This window comes from Myxocyprinus asiaticus, chromosome 39 (assembly GCF_019703515.2).
Source record: "Myxocyprinus asiaticus isolate MX2 ecotype Aquarium Trade chromosome 39, UBuf_Myxa_2, whole genome shotgun sequence".
NCBI lineage: Eukaryota > Metazoa > Chordata > Actinopteri > Cypriniformes > Catostomidae > Myxocyprinus > Myxocyprinus asiaticus.
In genome coordinates, this window is record NC_059382.1 from 6,533,061 (window position 1) to 6,546,694 (window position 13,634).

Below are 13,634 nucleotides of genomic sequence, written 5' to 3' on the forward strand. Positions count from 1 at the left end.
TCAATGTGATTCTTCGAAGTACTGTAAACGGCTTCCTCTCTTACTGTACCCCCCCCCCCCCCCCCCCCCCCACACACACACACATACATACATTCCAGAGTAATTTGTTGTAATTTGTTAAAAGTGGTACAAATGTCACAAAATATTTCATTAACAGGGTTGAAACGGAGGGCTTTTGTCTCATTTGGGGGGTTCTGCAGGGCTCTGTCTCAGTGCACAGCATCCCAAGCATCATTGCAAAGGCAAAAATGCCCTCTAGTGTCTATAAAATGCAACTACACTGAAAGTACACACCCTCCATGTGCATTTTAGTGGTTGATAATAAACATTAACTCTAATATTTTAAGGTGTTAAATAACTAAATGAGTATTTTTGCAACATCTCACCTTCCAGCACTGCTCACAGCCTCTCCTCCTCTCTGATAGGACACTGTAGAACAAATAAAAGTATATTAAAGAAAAACAAAACATATAAACATAAAAATGTATCACTGTTAAGTTATTTAAATACATGCAAGGGCAAATGAGATTTGAAGATATTCAGCTAATAATGATAAAAATTTCAGTCTGTTCCTCACACAAATCAATCGTCTGGCTTCAGAAGACTTAGAATATAGCACACGAGTCATCCAAACTATGATGCTTTTATGGTGTTTTTTGGAAGTTGACAGTCCCAGGTCACTGTCTGATTTCACAGTTTGGAAAATAATAACAAGGCATATATATATAAAACACCTCTTTTGTGTTTCACGAAAGAAAGTCCAGATTTGGAACAACATAAGGGTGAGTAAATAGTGTCAAAATGTAAATTTTTGGATGAACTACTCCTTTAACACATTGACTAGAAATGCGGGGGGTGATAACACACACACACACACACACACACTTAGAGAGGACAGTAAAATAAGTATTTAAGATCCTGCATTTCCTGCATTTTAAGGGTGTGGGAATCATTTATTTTTTCTTCTTTTACAACTGAAAACAAGCAGAAAAAAGTAACCCATGCTCTCTCTCTACCAATCCTTCCCACCCCTCCCTTCTCTATTCGCTTTGATAAAAACCTCTGAAAAGCAAGTGAGTCAACAGTGGCTTCAGAAAAATAAACTATTGTGACTATTGTATTGTGTGTGAAAGAATGAATATTTGAAATGGCCTCTTTGTCATTCACAGGTATATTAAAGTCAGCCAGGTTCAAAGCCAAGTTCAACATGCTGGGACGGGTCTTCTCTGTCAATGTGTCTAATTGGTCACAAGACTTCTGATGTCACTGCTTCCATTCCAGGCCGAGGCGTTAGGGAGGCGCTGGAGCTTTGATCACCTCCTCTGCCAGTTCTAAAAGCCCTCTTTAGTCAAGCACTCTCCTCTTTAAACATTTTACGTCTTTTTATGCAGATTACTTTATGTGACTTGCTAAAGTTCTCTTTGATTATCCTTGTAAACCTCAGACTGGTTTAAAGGTTCCTTTCTTGTGGTGGAAGATGTATTTTTAAAGAGAGAGACTGTACCTCCCACACTGTTCCTGGTGTCATTCAGCTGATACTTTCGAACATTTATTAAAGCAACAGTTCACCCAAAAATGAAAATGTAGTCGTTTTCATGTTTTATTTAAAACTCGTATGACTCTCTTCTTCTGTGGAACAGAAAAGGTGAATTTCTGAATAATATCCTGGCCGCTCTTTTCCATATAATGAATGTGAAAGGGAAAGGGGCACATTCTAGGTACTGTAGTATTATGGGTGTTGAATGCAGTGAGGAAGGTTGATTACCTGTTGGTGTGAAGGTGAAGGAGGGCACTGCAGAACAAAGAGACAAAAAAGAAAATAGAACATTAATTATTCATGAGATTCATATTCCTAGTCATGATTCAAAACATTAATTATTCATAATATCAGTACAGTGCATTAAACGTACATTTTTATGCATAAAAACACTCGTTATATGACGTTTTCAAAAGGCAGTTGTAATTAATTCTATTTTACAGTGTCTAATGTAACATCTGATACAGAACATTGAAATCTCATCATAAAATAAGTTTTATTCTATAAACTACTGACAACATTTCTCCCAAATTCCAAATAAAAATATTGTCATTTAGAGCATTTATTTGCAGAAAATGACAACTGGTCAAAATAACACAAAATAACACTTTTTATCAACATAAAAGATGTATGTTAAAATATATATGAATGTATAATGGAGTATATATCTCCTTTTTGCCTTGACTAGTTCATTTGAATTTTTATTGTAGTCGCCGGCAGACTTTTTTTTTTTTGTTTTTTGTTTTTTTTGGGCTGTTACACCAGAAACATCAGAATTCAACACCTGCTATCTTCACCTTCTCATTTTTGCCTATTTACGGGAAAACAACCTTTAAAATTGTCAGCTGCCGTCATCCCTTTAAAATGTCACGTTTATCGGCGGTGCTTTGAGAAAAGATGAATCTAATAGATTGAGGCGTTTTGATGATTTTATCCTGTGCGCATGAAGATTTTGAAGCCAAAGTATATTGACGCTCGGTGGGCCAAATGCTGGACATAACAATTGCTAGTCTGATAAGGTCAAACGTTGTAAAGTTTTTAGAAGTGCAGGATATTCTGGCCAAATAGACCACAGTAGTAACTAATTTATAGATTGTCATTGTTACCAACCAGTGGTCAACACCATTTCAAGACTCACATGTCCTTGGCAAGCCTAGGACTAAAGGATTAATTTATATAAATTATTGCCGTTATAAAGAAAAATACACACGTGTGATAGCATGTGAAATGTTCTGCACCGATTACAGTATAATTATTGTATTTCACTACACACACACACAGACAAATATACGTAAACCATATCAATAAAATATCTTACCAGTTGAGTAAGATAAAAGCAATATCCGGGTAGCTTTTAAATCCTTTCAGTTGTCGCTGCCTCTGAAAAGCCAAGCCGATGTTGATTCGGGTTTTATTACGGACTCTGTCGTTTTCCCTTTTTGCTTGTAGACTCTGCTCTGTTCAGGGTTTCTTTGTTTTTACAACCTGTGATTCACCAGAGGTTTTGCCGTTTTGAATGGTCAATTTTTTCTCGTTCGTCGTGACAACAAACTTTCAGCTTCACGCTACTCCCACACCATACACGCGCTACAGTAGCTTATTTTTTCTGTGTACGGATACGACGTGACATGCACGGGCGAATGACGTTATGTATGCAATTTCCCGCAAAATCTGTCCCGACAGCTCTAAAATATAAATCATTATTATAGGTTTATAAAAGTGTATTTGGGTAAAGTAAAGACATGGTTTGGAAGATGGATTTTTGTTGCACTCTCACATTAATAACATTTTGTTAAATAAAAAAATAAAGTTACATAGTGTAGCTTTAAGTTTACTTTTCTTACCTCATTGGCAAATAGTTTATCTTGTTTTAGCCTTTCATGTTACTGTTTTGCTTGAATAAAACCATTTGGCAAAGGGGTAAAAAATAAATTATGCGATTTATTAAGATTATGTCTTAATACATTATGCGATTTTGCTTCTCAAGTAAATGTATCTTGTTTTAAGAAAGTTTATATTTTTCATATTATGCAGGTTGTATTTTACTGGAAAACAAGACAGAAATAGAGCAAAAAAAAATTACAAAAAATAAAAAAAAATAAAAAATGTCAGGTCCTTGATTCAACTTTGACCAAAAGTGCAAGTTGTAACTTATTCATGGGCGCAAAACAACATTCTTCTTTCTTAACGTTACAATCGTACGTACTAACATTATGGGCTAACAGTCTTTTCATGTTGTTTAAACCATCTTTTATATCGAACACAAATAACTAATCATTCACGATTATAAGTACGGTTGTTTGGTAGGCACTGACGTTTTTGCGAAATATCTTAAACAAGCCACCTGTCAATCTTGTGCATTTGTTGAGTTGTCGAGTCATCCTGCTAAATGAATTCAGATTCTCTCAACCTTGAAAAATTTACATATTCATTTGGTTTGTCTTTGTGCTCTAGTGGTCGACACGTTCAATTAGCTTAAATGCGGCCCAGCCATCGGAGTCTTTGAATGCTAATGCTAATGAATAGCTTGGATCTTTTCCTTTTAGATTCATGCCAATGAACATTCCATTAGCTACATGACCTTGAGACATGCTAGCTAGCACACATCGGAAAAGCACCATTGTGCTGTTCACCAACTCTTCAAGTAAAAATTAGAAAAGTGAATGTAAGCAAACGTGGCTCTGAATTCTGACTGGCATGGCTCAGCTGTGATTCACTGTGGTCAAAAGAGGAACCTGCGTTTTGAAACTTGGAAAAAATATGGAATTCTATGGCAGTGATCCTGAAGGCGGGGATCATCTAGACTCATCTAATTTAGGAAAATGGGAGATATTACAAAAAACCTACAGTATTCTCCCACTAGGTTTAATAAAAGTCCCTGACATTTTGGATTAAACCTGAGACTACAAAGTGCAAATACAAGCAGCTGTAAAGCTCAGGGCAAAACTTTAAATCAGAGACACTTCAAAGACTGAACTACATTCAGTCTATTATGGCTGTTTGGTGACTGTACAGCAAGAGAAGATGTAAACAATATACACTGGCAGCCAAAAGTTTGGAATAATGTACAGATTTTGCTCTTATGGTAAGAAATTGGTACTTTTATTCACCAAAGTGGCATTCAACTGATCACAATGAATAGTCAGGACATTATTAATGTGAAAAATTACTATTACAATTTGAAAGAAATGTTCAAAACTTCTTAAACTACTTCAAAGTGTTCTCATCAAAAAATCCTCCATGTGCAGCAATGACAGCTTTGCAGATCCTTGGCATTCTAGCTGTCAGTTTGTCCAGATACTCAGGTGACATTTCACCCCACACTTCCTGTAGCACTTGCCATAGATGTGACTGTCTTGTTGGACACTTCTCACGCACCTTACAGTCTAGCTGATCCCACAAAAGCTCAATGGGGTTAAGATCCATAACACTGTTTTCCAATTATCTGTTGTCCAATGTCTGTGTTTCTTTGTCCACTCTAACAATTTCAAAAGTGGCTTTTTCTTTGCAATTCTCCCCATAAGGCCTGCACCCCTGAGTCTTCTCTTTACTGTTGTACATGAAACTGGTGTTGAGCGGGTAGAATTCAATGAAGCTGTCAGCTGAGGACATGTGAGGCATCTATTTCTCAAATTAGAGACTCTGATGTACTTATCCTCTTGTTTAGCTGTACATCTGAGCCTTCCACATCTCTTTCTGCCCTTGTTAGAGCCAGTTGTCCTTTGTCTTTAAAGACTGTAGTGTATAGCTTTGTATGAAATCTTCAGTTTTTTGGCAATTTCAAGCATTGTATAGCCTTCATTCCTCAAAACAATGATTCACTGACAAGTTTCTAGAGAAAGCTGTTTATTTTTTTCCATTTTTGTCCTAATATTGACCTTAAGACATGCCAGTCTATTGCATATTGTGGCAACTCAAAAACAAACACAAAGACAATGTTAAGCTTCATTTAACGACCCAAATAGCTTTCAGCAGTGTTTGATATAATGGCAAGTGATTTTCTAGTACCAAATTAGCAATTTTGCATGATTCCTCAAAGATAAGGTGTTGGAGTGATGGCTGCTGGAAATGGGGCCTGTCTGGATTTGATCAAAAATGACTTCTGTCAAATAGTGATGGTGCTGTTTTTTACATCAGTAATGTCCTGACTATACTTTGTGATCAGTTGAATGCCACTTTGGTGAATTAAAGTACCAATTTCCTTCCGAAACAGCAAAATCGGTACATTATTCCAAACCTTTGGCCGCCCGTGTATAATTTTGTGACTAACCTGCTAATCAGCTCAAACATGATGTGTTGTTAAATTATTACCATTTAAATTATCACCATGGCACAGAAAAAAAAAAAAAAAAAAAAAAAAAAAAAAGAATTCCCAACCCTTTCCACATAGTCCTTAAAGTCAATATGAAACATAACTGTATCACATTTTTTTCTTTAAAGGGATAGTTCCCCAAAAGATTTATGGAACCTTTGCCGTAACCTTTATTATTTAACCAGTATTAAATTACTGTGCTTACCATTGTTAATATTTTAGAATTACCTACAAAAACTGCTTTACCTAAAACAATGTCTTTATAGCTATTTGGCTATTGGTTTACATTAACAAATAGCCTTCACAGCCATGGTGATGTCAGCGGCAAAGGAAAGTCATTTCAGAGCAGAGCAAGTTATTACATTTTGATGAATGTTCACAAAAACTTTTTTTTTATTATAACGTTTACCAACAAATCATACACAATTAGAACATGCGTATTAAGAAAGTAAATAGGGTAAATTTAGATTTCATGTTGATTTTTGATCCCAGTAGAAATGTACTGTACATACACTGACCTTTGCGGATACCAGCGTAGCTGCTGCTGAGGCCGTTCCTCTTCTTACGGTGACGATACAGCCATATACTGAAGACCATGAGAATAATCCAACATGCCGCACCAATGCCAGCGATGAACGCCGGCTGCCGAACCACATCTGAGATCTGCTGAGAAATCGTGTTTTCCACATCCAACGGCGAAACAATTCGGCCCGAAGAGTCTGGGACAAAGACGCAAACAGAAAGATATATAGGAGATATATAAACAGAGAAAGGGAGTCAAAAGATTCTTCTATTATACACTTGATTTCGATGTTTTCAACCATTTTGATTTCACATTTTCCTATCCGCCAGGCGAAAATTGTAATTCAGATAACTGAAAAAGTCACAGCACATGTGTTTTAGCACACTTCTCCTCAACAGGCCACTGTCACGGTTAAATGTGTTTTTGTTCATATTTTGTGTTCATGTCTTTTATTTTGGAAGTTTAGTGCCTGTTCCTGTTTCCTGGTCATGTGATATCCTGTTTCCCTCCATGTTCATGTGTCTTGTTTTCATTGGTTTATTGTCTTGTTCATTCGTTATCAATTCTGTTATGTCATTGGTTCATGATTCATGAGTCTTATTATTAGTTCAGACATGTGATTGGTTTTCTTGTTATTGTTTTACCCAATGTCTGTATATTTAAACCCTCATGTTTGCCATTGGTCAAGTCAAGTCAAGTCTTTTGTTATGTTTCACGTTTGGATGCCACTGTAAATAAACTGCACTTGGGTTCTTCATATCATCATCAGCATCGTCTTCGTCTGCCTATCATTGCCAAAACACTGTTTAGGTTTGCTCAGAGCGGTTTATTTCTGCTATAATTAGTCATATATACAGTATGATTAATGTTGCGAGTTATGCTAATTAACGTCTCAAGCGAAATTTGAACTGGAATAAGAGTTAAATACAAAGTGAAAAGAGAGCTCTGTGTTTCTATATTTTATGCAAATGAATTATGAATGAGAAAGGCTGTGTGGAAGAACTGTTAACATTAAAGAGAGCTTCGGTTGTCCCCCAAAAGAAATGTCTTTCAAACTTTTATTTATTTTCTTTTTTCATTTCTTTCTTTTACAGCTCGGGGCAAACAGGTTCCCCAAAATTTATATTTTCCTTTAGGGGTGATGTAGTGAATATTCACAATATATTCACAATGAATTTCTTGACAATGTAAAAATTAAGCAACATCATCAAGATAGCAATGATTTCAATGCCATTAGATTTCCAAAGGCCATTAGACTAGTTTCATGATTCTTCATTGCCTTGAGACTCACAAACATGAGAGCGTTAAGTCAGAGATGTTTTGATAGAATTTTTTTATTTTTTTATTATTCATTTCTGTTTACCAGTTCAAAATGTAGTTTTCAGTGATTCGATTCAAAACTCGATTTGTGCACGTTTATGGACGTCTCCATGTGGCATTTTTACATATGTTCAAATGTTTTAGTAAAATATATGTATTTTTAATATTTAAGTAAATATTGCTGTTTGTTACTATGTGTTATGTTGGTGCATGTAAATGAAAAATATTAACATTGATAAAGTGACACTTGATAAAAGTTTTATGTTCTAGTTTTTGGCCTAATCAGCCACGATTGCAACAAGCGTCAGAACATTCTGTCAATTGTCTGATTTCTATTACTGCGGCATCGTGCCGGTGCAAATTCCTGATTAAACATCAAATATGCATTGAGCAACATATCACATTCAGTGTGGACAAACAAATTGCTTGTTGCTGGAATCTTACATTATATTTGGTTTGGAAACCAAATGTAAATATAATTCTTTCATGTTCATTTAGTAAAAAAGAGTGGAAAAGAAGCCTTGATTATTTTTAACTAGATTTACATTGAACATTTGAAATCTACTCAATGCATCAATCTTTGGTTGAAATGATGGTTCCTCCCAACAAAACACCCTTTATAGCCATTTCAGAGTAAATACTAAATATTGAGATAGTTATTTAATATTGTGAACAGGCTGATTTTTTTTTTTTTTTGTTTTTTTAGCTATATCACCAGTCCTATTCACCTACCACCTCTACCCTCTTCCCTTTATTCATACTCTACTCTTCCATTTCTAGCCTGTCTTTTCTGTCTGTGAGGTCCCTCTGTACTTCCTTCCTCAGAGGTTTGTTTGTTGTTTGGTTGTGACAGAAACTCCGCTGAGAGGCCAGAGCAGAACAGGTGTGTAGGCTGCAGAGATGCAAGAAAGCCCACTGTGTGACAAATGCTTATAAGACCAGTGTCCTCTGCTTCCGGCGTCTGCAAGGCCACAGAAACACACTCAGCGGGGGAATCAGCCATGGTTAATGGATGCAGATCTGTCAACCCACGCTGCACTGGTGCAAACAGACTGCCTGCAAATCTACTGATCTCCAGCTATATGTATGGTTACAGTCCAAACCATTTTTTTTTCTTAATAAAGTCTAACTTTCACTGCAGTGTGGCTACAACACAGATCAGTGAATCTTAAGGACATCTACTGTTTCTAAGAGTTGCTCTCTTTCTTTTTGCAACCACCAGAACTTCTAAGTAATATTTCATCTCTCTGTGTCAACCGACTGACTGTAAACAAGTCTCTAATGGCACTTTGATTGACATCTCATTAAAAACAGATTTACATTGCCATATACCCTATTATTCACCTGTATCTGATGGCCCAACATCAAGTTGTGTCACAATCATTTCCAATGCAGTTGAACCGCTGCCAGTGATGTCTCAACAAGCTAAAGCTGGTGAGTTTATGTAAAAATAAACTTTTTACAGGATTAAAGGCTTTGCGGCATTAAAGTAAACTGTGCTTTACGTGAAATCTCCTTTTCAGGTAAGGATAAGGACTCTTTTTTTGTTAATTTAACATACTCTTTGAAAGCAAACCACAAAGCAGTTAGAACTGTGCCATTCACGGGTGTAAAGTAAATGTTTACAGCTGGGCTGGGCGGTATGATGGTACAAATGTGTTAATTGGAAGAGGTTCTGCAATACTGTTATACTACTGTATATCTGCATGGGTATTACATTATTTACACATGAGGGTGATAAAGAAATGGAGTAATATAAAGCTGGACGTGTCCCAAACAAGTCAAGATGAGAAAGGATTTATTATACTTTTAAAGGAATATTCCGGGTTCAATACAAGTTAAGCTCAATCGAAAGCATTTGTGGCATAATGTCAGTTATCACAAAAATTAATTTAGACTCATCCTTTTTCTTTAAAAAAAAAGCAAAAATCAAGGTTACAGTGAGGCACTTACAATGGAAGTAAATGGGGAAAATCCGTAACCGTTAAAATACTTTTAAAAAGTATAGTCAAAAGATGTAAACAATGTGAGTTTGACATTATTTTAGTGTGATAACTAACCTTTTCCATGTAAAGTTAGATCCAATTTCTTCATTGCCATGACAATGTTGCCATGTAACGTCTAAAACCGTGAAACAACCATAAAAACGATGATTTAAACAACTTTACAGCTCAAATAATGCACATATTTGCAACAAATGCCATCAATTGCGCTTAACTTATATTGAATCCAGAACTTGGTAGGTACTTGGTACTTGTATCGGTCTTTAAAATTGGTATTTACAGTATTAAATACTAATCTAGTATTTAATATATATAGGCAATTTTTTTATATTTAATTTCCAGCAAAAACACCTGTATTGTATATGGCTACTGTGATATAAAATTACTCATAATGCAGTAAACAACTTTGTCAATATCACCTTGATGTAGTTTGAAGATTCAAATGATGGCTATTATCGCAAACCCTTCCAGTGATTATGAAATAGCTGTGTCTTTAAAAGGGCTGGTAACTGGTATAAAAGTGTGCTGTGTTTTGTAATCCATTATTCATATTTAATTCTTCTTTGGGCACTGGTCTGAAATAACAGCTGTGTCAGGTCAAACACTGTCTGGTATTTTGGAAAAAGCCATTCAACTCACCCAGCTGGAAGGATGTGGCTTCGCTCTTCACCCCGGGACCACCCCCTGTGCTAGCAGCCACCTCTAACCTGTACGGGACCCCAGCGACCAGGCCCGGAATGACAACCGAGAATGTAGAACCGTCCACTGTGCGGTTAATGTGGTACCGGCTTTCATTTCCGAGACACCAGATCTGAGGACAGCACAAGTTAGGAAACATGATGAAAACAAGAGTTTGGCAAATCAATAATTAATACTGAATAATTAAAAGAACAATAACAAAACATTATATATATATATATCTCAATAAATTAGAATGTCATGGAAAAGTTCATTTATTTCAGTAATTCAACTCAAATTGTGAAACTCGTGTATTAAATAAATTCAGTGCACACAGACTGAAGTAGTTTAAGTCTTTGGTTCTTTTAATTGTGATGATTTTGGCTCACATTTAACAAAAACCCACCAATTCACTATCTCAAAAAATTAGAATACATCATAAGACCAATAAAAAAAACATTTTTAGTGAATTGTTGGCCTTCTGGAAAGTATGTTCATTTACTGTATATGTACTCAATACTTGGTAGGGGCTCCTTTTGCTTTAATTACTGCCTCAATTCGGCGTGGCATGGAGGTGATCAGTTTGTGGCACTGCTGAGGTGGTATGGAAGCCCAGGTTTCTTTGACAGTGGCCTTCAGCTCATCTGCATTTTTTGGTCTCTTGTTTCTCATTTTCCTCTTGACAATACCCCATAGATTCTCTGTGGGGTTCAGGTCTGGTGAGTTTGCTGGCCAGTCAAGCACACCAACACCATGGTCATTTAACCAACTTTTGGTGCTTTTGGCAGTGTGGGCAGGTGCCAAATCCTGCTGGAAAATGAAATCAGCATCTTTAAAAAGCTGGTCAGCAGAAGGAAGCATGAAGTGCTCCAAAATTTCTTGGTAAACGGGTGCAGTGATTTTGGTTTTCAAAAAACACAATGGACCAACACCAGCAGATGACATTGCACCCCAAATCATCACAGACTGTGGAAACTTAACACTGGACTTCAAGCAACTTGGGCTATGAGCTTCTCCACCCTTCTCTAGGACCTTGGTTTCCAAATGAAATACAAAACCTGCTCTCATCTGAAAAGAGGACTTTGGACCACTGGGCAACAGTCCAGTTCTTCTCCTTAGCCCAGGTAAGACACCTCTGACGTTGTCTGTGGTTCAGGAGTGGCTTAACAAGAGGAATACGACAACTGTAGCCAAATTCCTTGACATGTCTGTGTGTGGTGGCTCTTGATGCCTTGACCCCAGCCTCAGTCCATTCCTTGTGAAGTTCACCCAAATTCTTGAATCGATTTTGCTTGACAATCCTCATAAGGCTGCGGTTCTCTCGGTTGGTTGTGCATCTTTTTCTTCCACACTTTTTCCTTCCACTCAACTTTCTGTTAACATGCTTGGATTCAGCACTCTGTGAACAGCCAGCTTCTTTGGCAATGAATGTTTGTGGCTTACCCTCCTTGTGAAGGGTGTCAATGATTGTCTTCTGGACAACTGTCAGATCAGCAGTCTTCCCCATGATTGTGTAGCCTAGTGAACCAAACTGAGAGACCATTTTGAAGGCTCAGGAAACTTTTGCAGGTGTTTTGAGTTGATTAGCTGATTGGCATGTCACCATATTCTAATTTTTTGAGATAGTGAATTGGTGGGTTTTTGTTAAATGTGAGCCAAAATCATCACAATTAAAAGAACCAAAGACTTAAACTACTTCAGTCTGTGTGCATTGAATTTATTTAATACACAAGTTTCACAATTTGAGTTGAATTACTGAAATAAATGAACTTTTCCACGACATTCTAATTTACTGAGATGCACCTGTATATATATATATATATATATATATATATATATATATATATATATATATATATATATATATATATATACACACACACACACACGTTTTAGGCAATATGGCTGTGGTTACAGTCTTTCAAGTTTGATAGTTAATTAAGCAATTCAGATCTTAAAATAATAATAATAATAATAATAAAAAGCTGTCTTTTTACAGCTGGCTTGACGAATGCAGTTTTTGTTGCCGAAAATCCCTTGTGTGAATTCTTAGGTTGGTGATTAAGAACAGGCTCTTATTTTTATATATATATATATAAGACTGGAACCAAATTATTCATATACAGTCAGTTCCATTTATGTCATAATAAATGGAACTTTAAAGGGATAGTTCACCAAAAAATGAAGAGTTTTAGAAGAATGTTTCAGCTCTGTAGGTCCTCACAATGCAAGTGAATGGGTACCAAAATTTTGAAGGTCAAAAAAGTGCAAAAAGGCAGCATAAAAGTATTCCATAAGACTCCAGTAGTTAAATCCATGTCTTCAGAAGCCATATGATAGGTGTGGATGAGAAACAGATCAATATTTAAGTCATTTTTTTACTATCAATCTCCACTTAAACTTTCACATTCTGGATTTAACCACTGGAGTCTTTTGGATTAATTTAATGCTGCCTTAATTGGATTTTTGTAGCTTTAAAAGTCTGTTCACCATTCACTTGCATTGTGAGGACCTACAGAGCTGAGATATTCTTCTAAAAATCTTAATTTGTGTTCTGCTGAAGAAAGAAAGTCATAAACATCTGGGATGGCATGAGAGTGAGTAAACGATGAGAGAATTTTCATTTTTGGGTGCACTATTTCTTTAATTTAAAGGCGCGCTCAGTAATATTTTGCTAACACTTAGCGGAGTGATCCTTTGCATCACAAAAACAGAAGTTCTCTTACTGAATTGCTGGAACCATTAAAGAATCAGAATCATTCCATGGATTTGGAACCAGAATTCCCATACTTAATCAATTATCAATCTGTCAAGCAGCTCAAAACTTTGAACGTCTCTGGCACTGATATTCTATAAAATAATTCCATCTTCAAGTCGAAGGTCTGTTTTTCCCTGACATGAAAATTCAGTTATCTTTGTTTTCGTTGTGTATAGTGACCCCTGGTCTGTTTCCTCGTCTCAGGAACCTCAGCCAGGTGCACCGACTAAGTAAGTGTCAATGTGTGTGCGAGACTCTGTGCGTGACCGGAGCTTGGATCACATACCCTCAACCTAACACAATCACAGGCCCAGCAGGGGGCCCATTCGCTGCGGTGAAATGTGATATAGCTTCCTTTCTGGCTGCCAAACTCCACTCTAGCATGGAATAAGGCAAACGCTTCACAATAAAATTAAACCAAAAAATGCATTTTTGCATAATTTTTCCATGCTGACGTCCCCTTTTTCGTAAACGCTAACCAGATTCAGACATTCCCCAAAGGC

The 13,634-nt window shown here is 36.5% G+C and overlaps 1 protein-coding gene across 2 annotated transcripts in view; it reads right to left on the reverse strand.

Annotated features, from left to right (window-relative positions):
* LOC127429840 (roundabout homolog 1-like) overlaps positions 1-13,634 on the reverse strand; it is a 353,547-nt gene that overhangs the window by 28,910 nt on the left and 311,003 nt on the right. For both annotated transcript variants that reach the window (XM_051679115.1, XM_051679116.1), the window contains 4 exons: positions 10,335-10,506; positions 6,368-6,568; positions 1,766-1,792; positions 387-429 (listed from right to left, as the gene is read on the reverse strand). In XM_051679115.1, the coding sequence (XP_051535075.1) occupies positions 387-429; positions 1,766-1,792; positions 6,368-6,568; positions 10,335-10,506 (443 nt within the window). The remainder of the gene's footprint in view (positions 1-386; positions 430-1,765; positions 1,793-6,367; positions 6,569-10,334; positions 10,507-13,634) is intronic.